The 14835-nt window shown below is 42.7% G+C and overlaps 1 protein-coding gene across 18 annotated transcripts in view; it reads left to right on the top strand.

The window, feature by feature from the left end:
• prom1a (prominin 1a) overlaps window positions 1–14835 on the top strand; it is a 123295-nt gene that overhangs the window by 84560 nt on the left and 23900 nt on the right. For 11 of the 18 annotated variants that reach the window (XM_045723858.1, XM_045723855.1, XM_045723854.1 and 8 more), the window contains 12 exons: window positions 168–231; window positions 527–616; window positions 3357–3380; window positions 6306–6535; window positions 6714–6788; window positions 7168–7231; window positions 7501–7660; window positions 9146–9298; window positions 9522–9645; window positions 9762–9865; window positions 10784–10868; window positions 12125–12271. In XM_045723858.1, the coding sequence (XP_045579814.1) occupies window positions 168–231; window positions 527–616; window positions 3357–3380; window positions 6306–6535; window positions 6714–6788; window positions 7168–7231; window positions 7501–7660; window positions 9146–9298; window positions 9522–9645; window positions 9762–9865; window positions 10784–10868; window positions 12125–12271 (1320 nt within the window). The remainder of the gene's footprint in view (window positions 1–167; window positions 232–526; window positions 617–3356; window positions 3381–6305; window positions 6536–6713; window positions 6789–7167; window positions 7232–7500; window positions 7661–9145; window positions 9299–9521; window positions 9646–9761; window positions 9866–10783; window positions 10869–12124; window positions 12272–14835) is intronic. The other 7 variants (XM_045723853.1, XM_014211853.2, XM_014211861.2 and 4 more) reach the window with 1 other exon arrangement.

The raw sequence follows: 14835 nt of genomic DNA, 5'->3' as shown, positions 1-14835 counted from the left end.
GTGTGCACACAAGGCTAAGTAGAGAATGTAAGAGATGGTTATATTAAATCTATATTGTATGCTTCTCAAGGGGTGCGTGCGTGCGTACATAGAGTAATAATCTCAGACAAAAAAACAGACTCATGTGTCTCAATTTCTGTAACTTTTTTCTGCTCTTTTTTTCACAGCAAATTGATTACCTAATAGCACAATTCGCCACTGCCAAGAACAAAGTCATTTCTGACTTAGATAGTAAGTACAGTGCCTGAGGCCACGTCTCCATATTGTCTCTGTTCAGTCTACTGCACAAAACTATGAATCTATGGCCATATCACGTTAACAACATATTGAACGTTAAGTAGATGCATAACAGAGTTGTGGTCAATTTCTTTTCAATTCTGTCGATTGAGGAAGTCAACTGCAATTCCAATTCTTCTCCATTGCTTTTCTGTGAGAGAAATTGGAATTTTAACTTCTATTTATTCCTGAATTAAAATGGAATTGACCCTAACCCTAATACATAATGATGCTATTTCCCCATCCTCAGATGTGGGTCCTCTGCTTGGAGGGAAGATTCATGAGGAATTAGGAAAAGAGGTCTGTCCTGCAATGGACGGCGTGCTCAGTATGGCTGGTGGTACGTCCTGTACTTATGATATAATTTCCTCTTTCAGACCGATGCTGTAATTGTTTTTATTCTCTACCACACTGAAAATGCTGCCCTGAAATTGGACACAAGTTATGAGGATCTTTTAAGAATACCCTGAGTGTACAAAACATATATTTTTTTATTTTACCAGGTAAGACCCATTGAGGTTAAAAAACTATTTTGCGAGGGCGACCTGCAAGAAAGCCAAACAGGGAAATAGCAGCATGTACATAAAATATTACAAAAAAATACAAATACACACATAAGACAAAGTGTCACAAGTTGCAGATACTGTAGAAGATTCCAAATAACTGCAATTATCAAAAACAAGTCGCTTCGATCAGAGTCTTAAAAACAGGCAAGGACACTAACTCCTTAACTTGAATATCTTTTGAAGCATGCGCCAGGATGAAGGGGCATTATGGGAAAAAGAAGGCTTCCTCATCTCAGTTCTAGCCTTAGGAACAGACAAAGGACAACAGCGACTGTGAACAAAGACTGTATCGAGTGATACAAAGGGAGTTGTCCCATCAATGCTTTGTATACAAAGGTATACCAGGGCTTTAGCCTCCTGGTGGAGAGAAAGGTCCATTGCACCATAGCATGCAATTCACAGTGATGGGTGTATGATCTAGCATTTGTGGTACATTTTAAAGCACCATGATTCACTGTGTCCAGAGTTTAAGGTACTTGCTGAGGCCTGCATATAGACAATATCACCATAATCCAGCACCAATATAAAAATGCTCTGAACAAGATCCTATCTGCCTGACATTAAAGAACAAGATTTGTTCCTAAAAAAAAAAATCTAATTTCAACTTCCGTTTTTTGGTCAAGTTATCAATGCAGTCAACAGTCTTCCCTATATAATTTATATACACCGATCCAATGCTTCAAATCTTAAACCAACCATTTTTAGTCTATACATCAGCAGGGCATGGTCAACAGTGTCGAAAACCTTCGACAAATCAATAAAAAGGGAAACACAGTCCTGAGCATCTACAATATCACCTACAACTTTAGTTACCACAGTAATTGTTCTATGCTTGGCTCTAAAACCGGACTAGAATTGAGATGAAGCTGTTATTATAAAGAAATCCAGCATCCCTGGGGAATGCTTTCGACACATTTTAGAGTACATGCCCTGACGAACTGAGGCTGTTCTGAGGGCAAAAGGGAGTGCAACTCAATATTAGGAAGGTGTTCCTAAGGTTTTGTACACTCAGTGTATATATACAGTGCATTCGGACCCCTTAACTTTTTCCACATTGTTATATTACAGCCTTATTCTAAAATGGATTAAATTGTTTTTTCCCCCTCATCAATCTACAAATAAAAAAATGGAATTATCACATTTACATAAGTATTCAGACCCTTTACTCAGTACTTCATTGAAGCACCTTTGGCAGCGATTACAGCCTTGAGTCTTATTGGGTATGACGCTACAAGCTTGGCACACCTGTATTTGGGGAGTTTCTCCCATTCTTCTCTGCAGATTCTCTCAAGCTCTGTCAGGTTGGATGGAGAGTGTCGCTGCACAGCTATTTTCAGATCTCTTCAGAGATGTTCGATCGGATTCAAGTCCGGGCTCTGGCTGGGCCACTCAAGGACATTCAGAGACTGAGTGCTCTGGAGCAGGTTTTCATCAAGGATCACTCTGTATTTTGCTCTGTTCATCTTTCCCTCATACCTGACTAGTCTCCCAGACCCTGCCGCTGAAAAACATCCCCACAGCATGATGCTGCCACGACCATGCTTCACCGTAGGGATGGTGCCAGGTTTCCTCCAGATGTGACGTTTGGCATTCAGACCATAGAATCTTGTTTCTCATGGTCTGAGAGTCCTTTAGGTGCCTTTTGGTAAACTCCAAGTGGGCTATCACGTGCCTTTTACTGTCTGGCCACTCTACGATAAAGGCATGTTTGATGGAGTGCTGCAGAGATGGTTGTCCTTCTGGAAGGTTCTCTCATCGCCACAGAGGAACTCTGAAGCTCTGTCAGAGTGACCATCGGTCACGATTGCTCAGTCTGGCCGGGCGGCCAGCTCTAGGAAGAGTCTTGGTGGTTCCAAACTTCTTCCATTTAAGAATGATGGAGGACACTGTTCTTGGGGACCTTCAATGCTGCTGAAATGTTTTGGTACCCTTCCCCAGATCTGTGCCTCGACACAATCCTGTCTCTGAGTTCTACGAACAATTACTTCGACCTCATGGCTTGGTTTTTGCTCTGACATGCACTGTCAACGTTGGGACTTAAATAGACAAGTGTGTGCCTTTCCAAATCATGTCCATTCAATTGAATTTACCACAGGTGGACTCCAATCAAGTTGTAGAAACATCTCAAAGATGATCAATGGAAACAGGATGCACCTGAGCTCAATTTCGAGTCTCATAGCAAAGGGTCTGAATACTTATGTAAATAAGGTCTTTCTGTTTTTTATTTTTAATACATTTGCAAAAGTTTCTAAAAACCTGTTTTCGTTCCGTCGTTATGGGGTATTGTGTTTAGATTGATGAGGGGAATTTTTTTAAATCCATTTTAGAATAAAGCTGTAACAGAAAAAACCAAGGGGTCTGAATACTTTCCGAATGCACTGTATATATGCAATATGGAGTAGTATTGTAGTTATTATAGAAGTATCTTGTTACTTAGCTCGTAACATGGCGTACTACGATTTTAATCGCTTAAGTAGACATCCTTTTCTTTCCTTTTTACTTTTTGTCATAAAGTCAAAGTGGAGAGGGCCATTAAAGGTAACAGTAAATAAACCCTGACCTTGTAACCTTGAGACTTCACCCTGGTGTCACTCTTGTGATTGGTCCCCTTGTGGTACTCCTGGCTCTTGAGCCAATTGTAGCCTGGTCCAAGATCAGTTTGTACCATTGGTATGACAATGGCCATAGGAGATGGCAAGACAGCACAAACAGATCTGGGACCGGGCTAAATTACTAGACATCCCTGTGTGTCTACAAAATACAGTGCCAAGAAAAAGTTTGGAATTACCTGGATTTCTGCATAAATTGGTCATCAAATTTGAACTGATCTTCATCTAAGTCACAACAATAGACAAACATAGTGTGCTTGTCACAGCTGTCTTCAGAAATGGACCAAAATGCAGCAGAGTTAGTATTCATCCTTCAATTTAATTGGAAAGAACACTCTACAAAAACAAAAAGGAAACTGACAGCCAACAGTCCTGTCAGGTGCAACCACACTAAACAAGAAACAATTACCCACAACCCCAAAGAAAAACACACACTCCTATATAGGACTCCCAATCAAAGGCAACTCAACACACCTGCCTTCAATTGGGAGTCCTAATCACCAACAACCATTCACACACACACAAAAACCCTGTCACATCCTGACCAAAACTAATCCAATTGCTCCCTCTGCTGGTCAGGATGTGACAGTGCTTAAACTAATAACACACACATTATTGTATTTTTCTTGTCGATATTGAATACATCATTTAAACATTCACAGTGTAAGTTGGAAAAAGTATGTGAACCCATAGGCTAATGACTTTTCCAAAAGCTAATTGGAGTTAGGAGTCAGCTAACCTGGAGTCCAATCAATGACACGAGATAGGAGATGTCGGTTAGAGCTGCCCTACCCTATAAAAAACACTCACAAAATTTGAGTTTGCTATTCACAAGAAGCATTGCCTGATGTGAACCATGCCTCGAACAAAAGAGATCTCAGAAGAATTGTTGACTTGCATAAAACTGGAAAGGGTTACAAAGGTATCTCTAAAAGCCTTGATGTTCATTAGTCCACGGTAAGACAAATTGTCGACAAATGGAGAAAGTTCAGCACTGTTGCTGCTCTCCCTAAGAGTGGCCGTCCTGCAAAGATGACTGCAAGAGCACAGTGCAGAATGCTCAATGAGGTTAAGAAAAATCCTAGAGTGTCAGCTAAAGACTTACAGAAATCTCAGGAACATGCTAACATCTCTATTGACGAATTTACGATACGTAAAACACTAAACAATAATTGTGATCATGGGAGAACACCATGGAAGAAGCCACTGCTGTCCCAAAAAAAACATTGCTGCACGTCTGAAGTTTGCAAAAGTGCACCTGGATGTTCCACAGCGCTACTGGCAAACTATTCTGTGGACAGATGAAACTACAGTTGAGTTGTTTGGAAGGATCACACAACACTATGTGTGGAGAAAAAAAGGCACAGCACACCAACATCAAAACCTCATCCCAACTGTAAAGTATGGTGGAAGGAGCATCATGGTTTGGGGCTGCTTTGCTGCCTCAGGGCCTGGACAGCTTGCTATCATCAACGGAAAAATGAATTACCAAGTTTATCAAGACATTTTGCAGGAGAATGTTAGGCTATCTGTCCGCCAATTGAAGCTCAACAGAAGTTGGGTGATGCAACAGTACAGCAACCCAAAACACAGAAGTAAATCAACAAGAGAATGGCTTCAAAAGAAGAAAATAAGCCATCTGGAGTGGCCCAGTCAGAGTCCTGACCTCAACCCGATTGAGATGCTGTGGCATGATCTCAAGAGAGCAGTTCACACCAGACATCCCAAGAATATTGCTGAACTGAAACAGTTTTGTAAAGAGGAATGGTACAAAATTCCTCATGACCATTGTGCAGGTCTGATCCGCAACTATAGAAAACATTTGGTTGATGTTATTGCTGCCAAAGGAGGATCAACCAGTTATTAAATCCAAGGGTTCCCATACTTTTCCCACCCTGCACTGTGAATGTTTACATGGTGTGTTCAATAAAGACATGAAAACATGTAGTTGTTTGTGTCACGGCTATCAGTGTAGCAGGAAGGGTCAGAGTCAAGGGCAGGAGACGGAGGTCCAAAAACACAGATGTTTATTAACACTGTTTGGAAAAATAGGCAGCCGCAAATAGGCAGCCGCAATACTAATTGACAGCTCCACAGAACGCTGAACTAACAGGCAGCGTCAAAATACGAACAGCCCTTCGAAATGACACAAAACAATCCCGCACGAATACCTGAACAAAAAGGACTAACTAAATACCCCCCCCCACACTAATTACAAACAAGGAACAGGCGCAGACCTAGACAGACAAAACCAAACAACACAGAAACATAGATCGGTGGCAGCTAGTAGGCCGGCGATGACGACCGCCGAGCGCCGCCCGACCGGGGAGGGGCGCCACCTTCTGTGGATACTGTGACAGTTTGTGTGTTATTAGTTTAAGCAGACTGTGTTTGTCTATTGTTGTAACCTAGATGAAGATCAGATCAAATGTTATAACCAATTTATGCAGAAATCCCAGTATTTCCAAAGTGTTCACACACTTTTTCTTGCCACTGTATTTGGAACTGTACAAACTCACCTTGCGTGCCATCTTAATTATGACTCAATATGAATATATTAAGTTTATGGCCTTCCAAGTTCCAATCTTGCTCCAACAGTGGATTGAACCTGCAACTATTGTTCAGCTGTTCAATTCTAATTGCTGCCCCTGTGTGAATGTGTGTGTGTTTTGTTGTGTATAATCACGGCTAGGGTATGGCTGTGCATGTGTGTGTGTATTTGGTTTGTGTGTGTGTACTTGCGTGTGCATACATTGAGTGTTTTTGTGAATATGCCATGTACATTTGTGTGTGTCTATACTGCACTCTCACACACACTTACTTCCTCTCCATCCTACCCCGTCCCCATCCCAAGCCATGCGGGAGACCAAAGACGCCCTGGAGAACGTGAGTATGTCTCTGGAGGTTCTCCAGGAGGCGACAGGGAAGCTCCACTTCAACCTGAGCCTGGTGCGCTTCAGCCTCAATAGAACCCTCAACGACCCGGGCTGCAGCGACGAGGACTCGGACGCCACCACCGCCCAGCTCTGTCGCTCCATCCGCATCTCCCTGGCACAGCTCCACGTCAGCGCCAACTTCACCCGGGTATGCTGGCACACTTTATTGAAGATGATAATAATAGTCATACAGTAATATTTTGATTTATATAGCAATATGCTATTTGCCATCCGGTCTATTTAAAATGTGTTTTTGCGCATTGTGTGTGCTGCGCTGCCTGAGGAAAATTACGTTGTAAGTGTGTGCTGTCTGTGATGTGCTGCAGTTACCTGATGTGAACAATCAGCTGGAAAGTGTGAATCAATTGATAAAAACGGACCTCAGCAATATCATTCGAAAGGTGAGTCTAGCCATGTTGCAAAAGCTTTAGGTTAAAATTGGAAGTTGTGAGATTTCTTTTTAAATATATGTGATACTGTATCATCAACGCAAACGTGCCTTTCTATGGATGTGGGATCTTAATGACCAGTTTCTCACAGCAGGAAAATAATCCTGCAGCAACAGGAAATGTGAAGTATTGTGTGGATTATAATGAATTTACATTTTTGTTGGGGTTGATACATTTTTAGTTAGGGCAAGTCAAGTCTAACATTTTAAAGTGGAAATTACAAACTTTAGAAGCCTTTTTAAACCTCAAATACACTACAAGTTTGCATTTTTCCTGCAACAACAGGGTCATCAAATTAAGATCCCACACCTGTACTTTCTTCTCTAAACAGGGCTACTCCTCATTCAATGACACTCCAGGCATGGTGAGCGACCAGATGAGGAACGTAGTCGAGGGTGAGTCTCTTTAACCTCATGTAATGCTCCTAAAAAAGCTTCAGAAGAAACTATATGAAGGGTTATATCATTTTGAGTGTTCAACTTTGCATTACCAAATCAGTCATGTTCAGTATGGTATGAATACTCATTGAAGGTAAAGCCCAATAAGACCAATTGCCATATTCCAATTAATGACCTACACCTGAACTGTCTTACCCCAGTACCCCAAAATATAAGGTTGTATTACTCCATTAATTCCCCAATGCCTCTCCTTCCCTCTCTCCCAGGAGCCCGGGGCATGTTGGACATCATCGGCACCAACATCAGCAGCTTCTCCAAGGTGTTCCCTGTACACAGCACTATGGCCAACTTCACCAACTTCATTAGTCACACACACTCCAAGATAGAAGACTCTTACCCCGAGATCGACCAGATGGACTTCTACAGGTACAATCAGGAACTGGGCCTCGATTCACAAACTGGGTGTCCCAAAACGGCACCCTATTCCCTATATAGTGTACTACTTTTGACCAGGGCCCATGAGGTGCTCAGAGTTTAGGACAAGTAAAGGTCTGTTTTTACTGAATATCATCTGGAGTTATTTCATCATTTAAAGCAGCAGAGGTCACTGTGACATAATGTAATAATGAATCAGGAGTTTGTTCAGTCAGTTATCTTTTAAGTATACCCTGGACCTGAGCACGCATACATGGCCTCCTGTGTTGCCCTCTTTGACCAGCTGTGATTATTACACACATTACATTTGATTGAGCCCGGAGATAGGGAAGCTGCGTTTCCGCGGCGAGCCCATGGAACCTTCAGGCCGCGACAGAGAGCATTGTGATGCAGCCAGCATTTTTCACGCCGCGGGCGGGAGCAGGCGGTCGGACAGACAACTTGGGATGAAAATATCTTTGTTGCTGCTTCAAGTTCAGCCTACCTCTCCTCTCTTTTGTTGGGCGTGCGAGATCAAATGTGCGTATGTGTGGTATCAGTGAAGTAGGCTGCATATGCGGAGAAATGTACTTCCTAATGGTAGGCTGTAGGTCCGACATTGACTGGAAATAAATACCCTATTGATAACGCATTTATTTGTGCCTGCAAATCTGTATCTATTGTAGTTTATTAAGAGCACCTATTTGTCGCAATGTTCACAAATGAATAGCCCAATTTTTGTTGCTTCAAGTTCAATAGCCTACCCCTCCTCTCTTTTGTTGTGTGTGCGAGATCAACTGCATGTATACACAATGTGCGGTCTCAATAAATAGCCTGTCGGCTGCATGGGCGGAGAAGTACGGGCCACGGGGCAGTTGTCGTTCCAAGGAAATGACCTTCCTAAATAGGATAGGCTATAGTTTATGCTCCGACGTTGACTGGAAATAAACATTGATAACACATTTATTTTACTCTGTCTGCAAATCGTGCCGCTCCTAAAAGTGATGCAAAACGTAGCTTAAGTCTGGTGCGCTCCTATTCTAATATCACCCCAACCCTTTCAAACTACTGTAGGTCTAGCCTATTGGCTGATATAGCCCAATAATACCAATAGCGTAATATAATTGGCCTAGTGTGAATCTCTGGTAATTTAACCTATTTATTAGGCTATTTTTGCATTTTTTGATCTGGCTTAAGGTGGCAAAATTGCTGAGACTGGGGCTGCAAAGCTAGCAGCATCACATACACCTAAAATAACATTGCGGGACTACGGTCAGGTTTGGGACCAGCTCTTGTGGGAGCGGATGGGAGTCGGACAAGAAGTTAGCAGGAGCCGGCGGGTGCGGTAATGAAAAGCTGAGGGAGCGGGATGAAGAAATCAATCCCGTGCAGACCTCTACCCGGCGACATAGACATAGTCTGCAGCTCCATCGTTATCCTAATGTAGTGGTTGGTTGTTACTTGTTATGGTGTACTGACTCCAGGGTTCCTCTCCAGGTGGATTTGCTGTATTGGCCTGTGCTGCATGGTGGTTCTCATCCTTGCTTTCAACTTCCTGGCCATACTGTGTGGCACCGTAGGATATGACAAGCACGCCTCCCCCACCACACGGGGCTGTGTCTCCAACACCGGCGGCACCCTGCTCATGGCGTGAGTAGTAGGCTGGCAGGCTGTACAATTGGCTCATTCATCCCCCCCTCCTCTCCCCTGTAACTATTCCCCAGGTCGTTGCTGTAAATGAGAATGTGTTCTCAGTCAACTTACCTGGTAAAATAAATGTAAATTCTGGCCAGCTGACTGGCTGTCTCTCTGGCTGACTGGCTGGTTGGCTGGGCATCTGTCTGTCTATCTATCTATGTGTGTCTCTCCACAGCGGTGTGGGCTTCAGCTTCCTCTTCTCCTGGATACTGATGGGAGTGGTGACCGCCACCTTTCTGGTCGGGGGCAACGTGGAGAAGCTGGTCTGCGAGCCCTTCCATACCAAGCAGCTCTTCAAGGCAAGTCATGATGTGATAACTCTTAATGTGAGACTGTCTAGGTATTGTAAAGGGTCTTGCTGTATAATAATGGTTGAGAAACTGAATGATGGTTTTACTAGTCATTTGTGTCCCAGGTTTTGGACACTCCTCACCTGGTGAACCCTGAGTGGAGGAACTTCATCCCAGGGTACATGTACAATGACTCAGACCTGGATCTCACAGTGGAGAGTCTCTACAGGTAATACTTTACAGGATGTATGTACCACTTCCTGCTGGGGATTCATCTGTGTGTTTTTTTTAGTGATGGTTTATGTTTTACATAGACCTGCTGGAGAACTATATTGATTACTTATGAATAGAACTAGATGATAACACTAGGTATTTCTGTTTTGTGGTATTGTTTGATGGGAATAAATGTCACAGGATGCCTGTGTCAATATTCTGTCTCCTCACATTCTCTCTGACATTGCTTAGTCAATTATTTAAAAGATTGAAACTAGGGAGAGGGATTTAATACTTGAGGTTTCTTTCCGGCCTAGATTTCATCAACTTTCATCATCTCTCGATTAGAACAGCCAGCAAATCTGTGTTGTGAGACCATCACGTTGTATTCCCTATTAGAAACAGGGGTTTTCGAGCCCTAGTTGCTGATCGGCTGAAAGCCATGGGATATATGACTATTTATTTGACCTTTATTTAAATAGGCAAGTCAGTGACGGCTTAGGAACAGTGGGTTAACTGCCTTGTTCTATACTATATACTACTATACTATATTTGCTTAAATCTAGTATAGTTGCCTCAGCTACTCCTGCCTAGTCAAAAAGTGACCCATGAGATAGTGTGTACAGACATGACCATAGGAATTCCTTTACTCTTACTTTACCCTTGCGTGTGACACTTGAATGTGTACAAATGGGAAACGTTGGCCATGCTGACTTGATTTATTGCTTTGGAAAAGCTCTCTATGAGTGACCTGTGAGTACACTGCTTATAAAATGACTGGAAGGCAGCAATACAGAGTTAAGGAGAGTGTATGAGGTTCCAAATGTATTCGCTGGATGGCGGCAGAGAGAGCAAGCTAACCAAAAAATGTGTGAATGGACATGTGATGATGTTGAATTCTCTCTTTTCTCCCTCTCTTGTTCTCCTCTCTCAGTAATTGCAAGGAGAACAGAGGTATTTACTCTGCCATGCGCCTGGACAAAGTCTTCAATGTCACAACCTTCCTAAACTCAAGCCTGGTCAGTATTCACTGTACTGCATTCTGCGTACCTGTGCATGAAAGCCACACACTATAGTCAAACTCACACATAGTCCGACCTGGGTTAAATACCAAATACTTTCTAATACTTGAGCTTGGTTTAGCTTGCCGGATACAATGTAACCAACGCAATAGTCAAAATGAAAAGTGCAAACTCCGCCCACCCTGCACACTGAGGCCTGAAGAGTTATGTCAGCTCGTTGAGTGAATTCAATGCCTAGGCTTTAGCTCAGCAGGCAAACACAGTCTTGCGGTGTGCAGCAGACCCAGGCGATTACAAACAGGCTAACACTCTCTATTTCCTAATGGTGATTCATTAACATTAGCTAAATGAGTTATCCTTGCCAAAACAAAGAGCAGGCTAGTGATCTGTAGCGCTAGGATTCCTTCACCATTACCTCAGCTTGTATCATTGGACTTCCTTGACGTGATGCCAGTCCTGTCTAGTGTCAACCAAGCGGACCATTCTGTATTAGTCAGCCAGCTGGCAAGATTATCTTGCTTCTGTTATTGTACGGACTAGCAATAGAGCTGAGCTGGCTAGTGTAGCCTAAGTTACAGTACATTGCACAAATTGGCTGTATTTCCAGTTCTTCCTATGTTCATTTTCGTGTCTTTTTTTATACTGATTTCACTTGCAAATTTTTACATGGAGCACATTGAAATATAATGATAACGTATTGTCATATTTTTTTATTTGAATGCTACAGCCTCTGGTTTTTAATGAGGTTCTTTGCTGCTGAAGATTTGTGTCGCTTGAGGCTAAAAACAAACTCCTCACTGTATTTTTTGGTCCAATTATACCAGTTTAAAAAACAAAATGAAACGAAAACAGGCCGTCCTAATCTATACTTTGTATCAATGAATGGGGTTGCCTAGGACGACCCTCTGCGAATTAAGAATTTGAATGGGGCTCAATGTAAAATTTATGTTGCCAGAGTAAGAGAGTCTTTTACCCCAACACACACAAATCAAAAACAAAGGGGTTTGCGTAACACTGGCTGGTCTAACGTGTAAACAAGTTTGTTTTTAGCACAATTTTGTTCTAGGCTTGTCTCTGAAATAGTGGTCTCGACCATAGAAGTCTATTTCTATTCCATTTTAATGGTCTATTTATATGGCGTAAACAAACAGACTAGCGCCTGCTTCAGAACACATATGTAGCCAATACATACTTCATTCATAGCTATTGATTATCCTTTTTGTAAACTGACTGTTCTCCCTCTCTGTTTACAGTACACCAAGGAGGTGGGGAAGATGTTTAACAATGTGAAGATTGACCTGAGAGTTATCGTCCTGCTGGAGTCTGAGGGGAAGCAGAACCTCATTGGCTTTTCTGAGACGGGCGTCGACAGGATCAACTACGCAGCCTATCTAGAGGAGGTATTACACTGGCATTGAGGGGGCATCTCAATCTAAAATGACTTTCTCCCCTGGTCTCCTAGCATTAATTTCTATAGTTTAATGTGGCTTCCTCCAATTTTCTTCTCTCCTTTATGTCAAAAGTATGGTGTCCTCCTCTCTTTCGTCTTAATGGTGAGTGGTGTTGTGGTGTTGGAGGGCCAGGGAGGGGGCACTCTTCCCTCTGGTCTAAGGACATCCCAATGCCCCAGGGCAGTGAAGGGGACATTGCCCTGCGTAAGGTGCCGTCTTTCGGGATGGGACATTAAATGGGTGTCCTGACTCTCTGTGGTCACTAAAGATCCCATGGCACTTATCGTGTCCTGACTAAATTCCCAATCTGGCCCTCATACCATCATGGCCACCTAATCATCCCCAGTTTCTAATTGGCTCACCCCTCTCCTCCCCCTGTTACTCTTCCCCAGGTCGTTGCTGTAAAGTATATTATGTTCTCAGTCAACTTACATGGGAAAATAAGGATAAATAAATAATAGTCTACTTTGGCTTCCTCTCCTAAAAAATTGAAATATACCATTTACATAAGTATTCAGACCCTTTACTCAGTACTTTGTTGAAGTACCTTTGGCAGCGATTACAGCCTCGAGTCTTCTTGGGTATGACGCTACAAGCTTGGCACACTCTGCAGATCCTCTCAAGCTCTGTCAGGTTGGATGGGGAGCGTTACTGCACAGCTATTTTCAGGTCTTTCCAGAGATGTTCGATCGGGTTCAAGTCCGGGCTCTGGCTGGGCCAGTCAAGGACATTCAGAGACCTGTCCCGAAGCCACTCCTGTGTTGTCTTGGCTGTGTGCTTAGGGTCGTTGTCCTGTTGGAAGGTGAATCTTCGACCCAGTCTGAGGTCCTGAGTGCTCTGGAGCAGGTTTTCATCAAGGATCTCTCTGTACTTTTCTCCCTTCATCTTTGCCTCAATCCTGACTAGTCTCCCAGTCCCTGCTGCTGAAAAACATCCCTACAGCATGATGCTACCATCACCATGCTTCACCGTAGACATTGAGGCCAAAGAGTTCAATCTTTGTTTCATCAGACCAGAGAATCTTGTTTCTCATGATCTGAGAGTCTTTATGTGCCTTTTGGCAAACTCCAAGTGGGCTGTCATGTGTCTTTTACTGAGGAGTGGCTTCTGTTTGGCCACTCTACCATAAAGGCCTGATTGGTGGAGTGCTGCAGAGATGGTTGTCCTTCTGGAACATTCTCCCGTCTCCACAGAGGAACTCTAGAGCTCTGTCAGAATGACCATCAGGTTCTTGGTCACCTCCCCGACCAAGGCTCTTCTCCCCCATTTGCTCAGTTTGGCCGGGCGGCCAGCTCTAGGAAGAGTCTTGGTGGTTCCAAACTTCTTCCATTTAAGAATGGAGGCCTCTGCTCTGACATGCACTGTCAAATGTGGGACCTTATATAAACAGGTGTGTGCCTCTAAATCATGTTCAATCAACTGAATTTACCACAGGTGGACTCCAATCAAGTTGTAGAAACATCTCAAGGATGATCAATGGAAACAGATGGACATGAACTCATTTTCAGGTCTCATAGCAAAGGGTCTGAATACTTATGTAAATAAGTATTTCTAAAAACCTGTTTTCGCTTCGTCATTATGGGGTAGATTGCTGAGGATTTTTTGGTATTTAATCCCTTTTAGGATAAGGCTGTAACTTAACAAAATGTGGAAAAAGTCAAGCGGTCTGAATACTTTTCGAGGGCACTGTACCTTCAAGAGGCACACTAGCGTACTCGTACAAAACACAACTCAACCTAAAGATAGTTATCATTTCAGATGCTAATCTGCTTAAAAGCATCCTACAGTAGTGACTTATCTTGGCAAGAAAACTTAAGTTCCTGAATGCAAGAAGAATTTATAAAATAGTAGCCACGGTAGGTATTACAGAAACATCATAATTTAACTGTCAAATCATGCCTTATCTCATTTTAGGATGTACATTTATGACGGGATAACAGAATGGATTTAGCTTCTGTAATGGAAAACCAGGATTTATCCCATCTTTCACTTTTGAGATAAGATAAGAATGACAGGATTTTGTTCTGTAATACGCCCCTGACTTTGATATGGTGATATCTAACAGGTTTAAATAACACAAATGCAAAAGAGTATGATGAATTGCGAGGAACACCAGCAAGATAGTTAAAAAGTCTGATGTACTCGTTTACAATCTGCCTCTGTGGTTATAATGTATAACTGCTCCATTGACTTCATGTAACATACTACAGACATCCCTTTTTGGCTGTACAGTAATGAATGAGGGCCAAGACACTACATATGCACATACAGATGTGGGATCTTTTACCAGGGAGCGGACGGCAGCTGGGGTCTTCCTGTGGTCTTGCTTGGGCATACAGCTTTACATCTGTTAATAGAGTTGGCTACATTTCCAGAATTACAAGCTAGGTAATCGTGTTTGTATTTATTTTGCGGTGAAGGCAACGATTTAACAGCGGCTGTGCTCCACTGCTAAATTAATATTGTGGAAATACTGATGTATCTCTAGAGATTGAATAGTTTATAGCTACTCT

Source organism: Salmo salar, chromosome ssa09 (genome assembly GCF_905237065.1).
Source record: "Salmo salar chromosome ssa09, Ssal_v3.1, whole genome shotgun sequence".
In the NCBI taxonomy this organism is placed as follows: Eukaryota; Metazoa; Chordata; class Actinopteri; order Salmoniformes; family Salmonidae; genus Salmo; species Salmo salar.
Note: the sequence above shows the minus strand (reverse complement) of the source record. Positions and strands in the feature narration are given on the sequence as shown.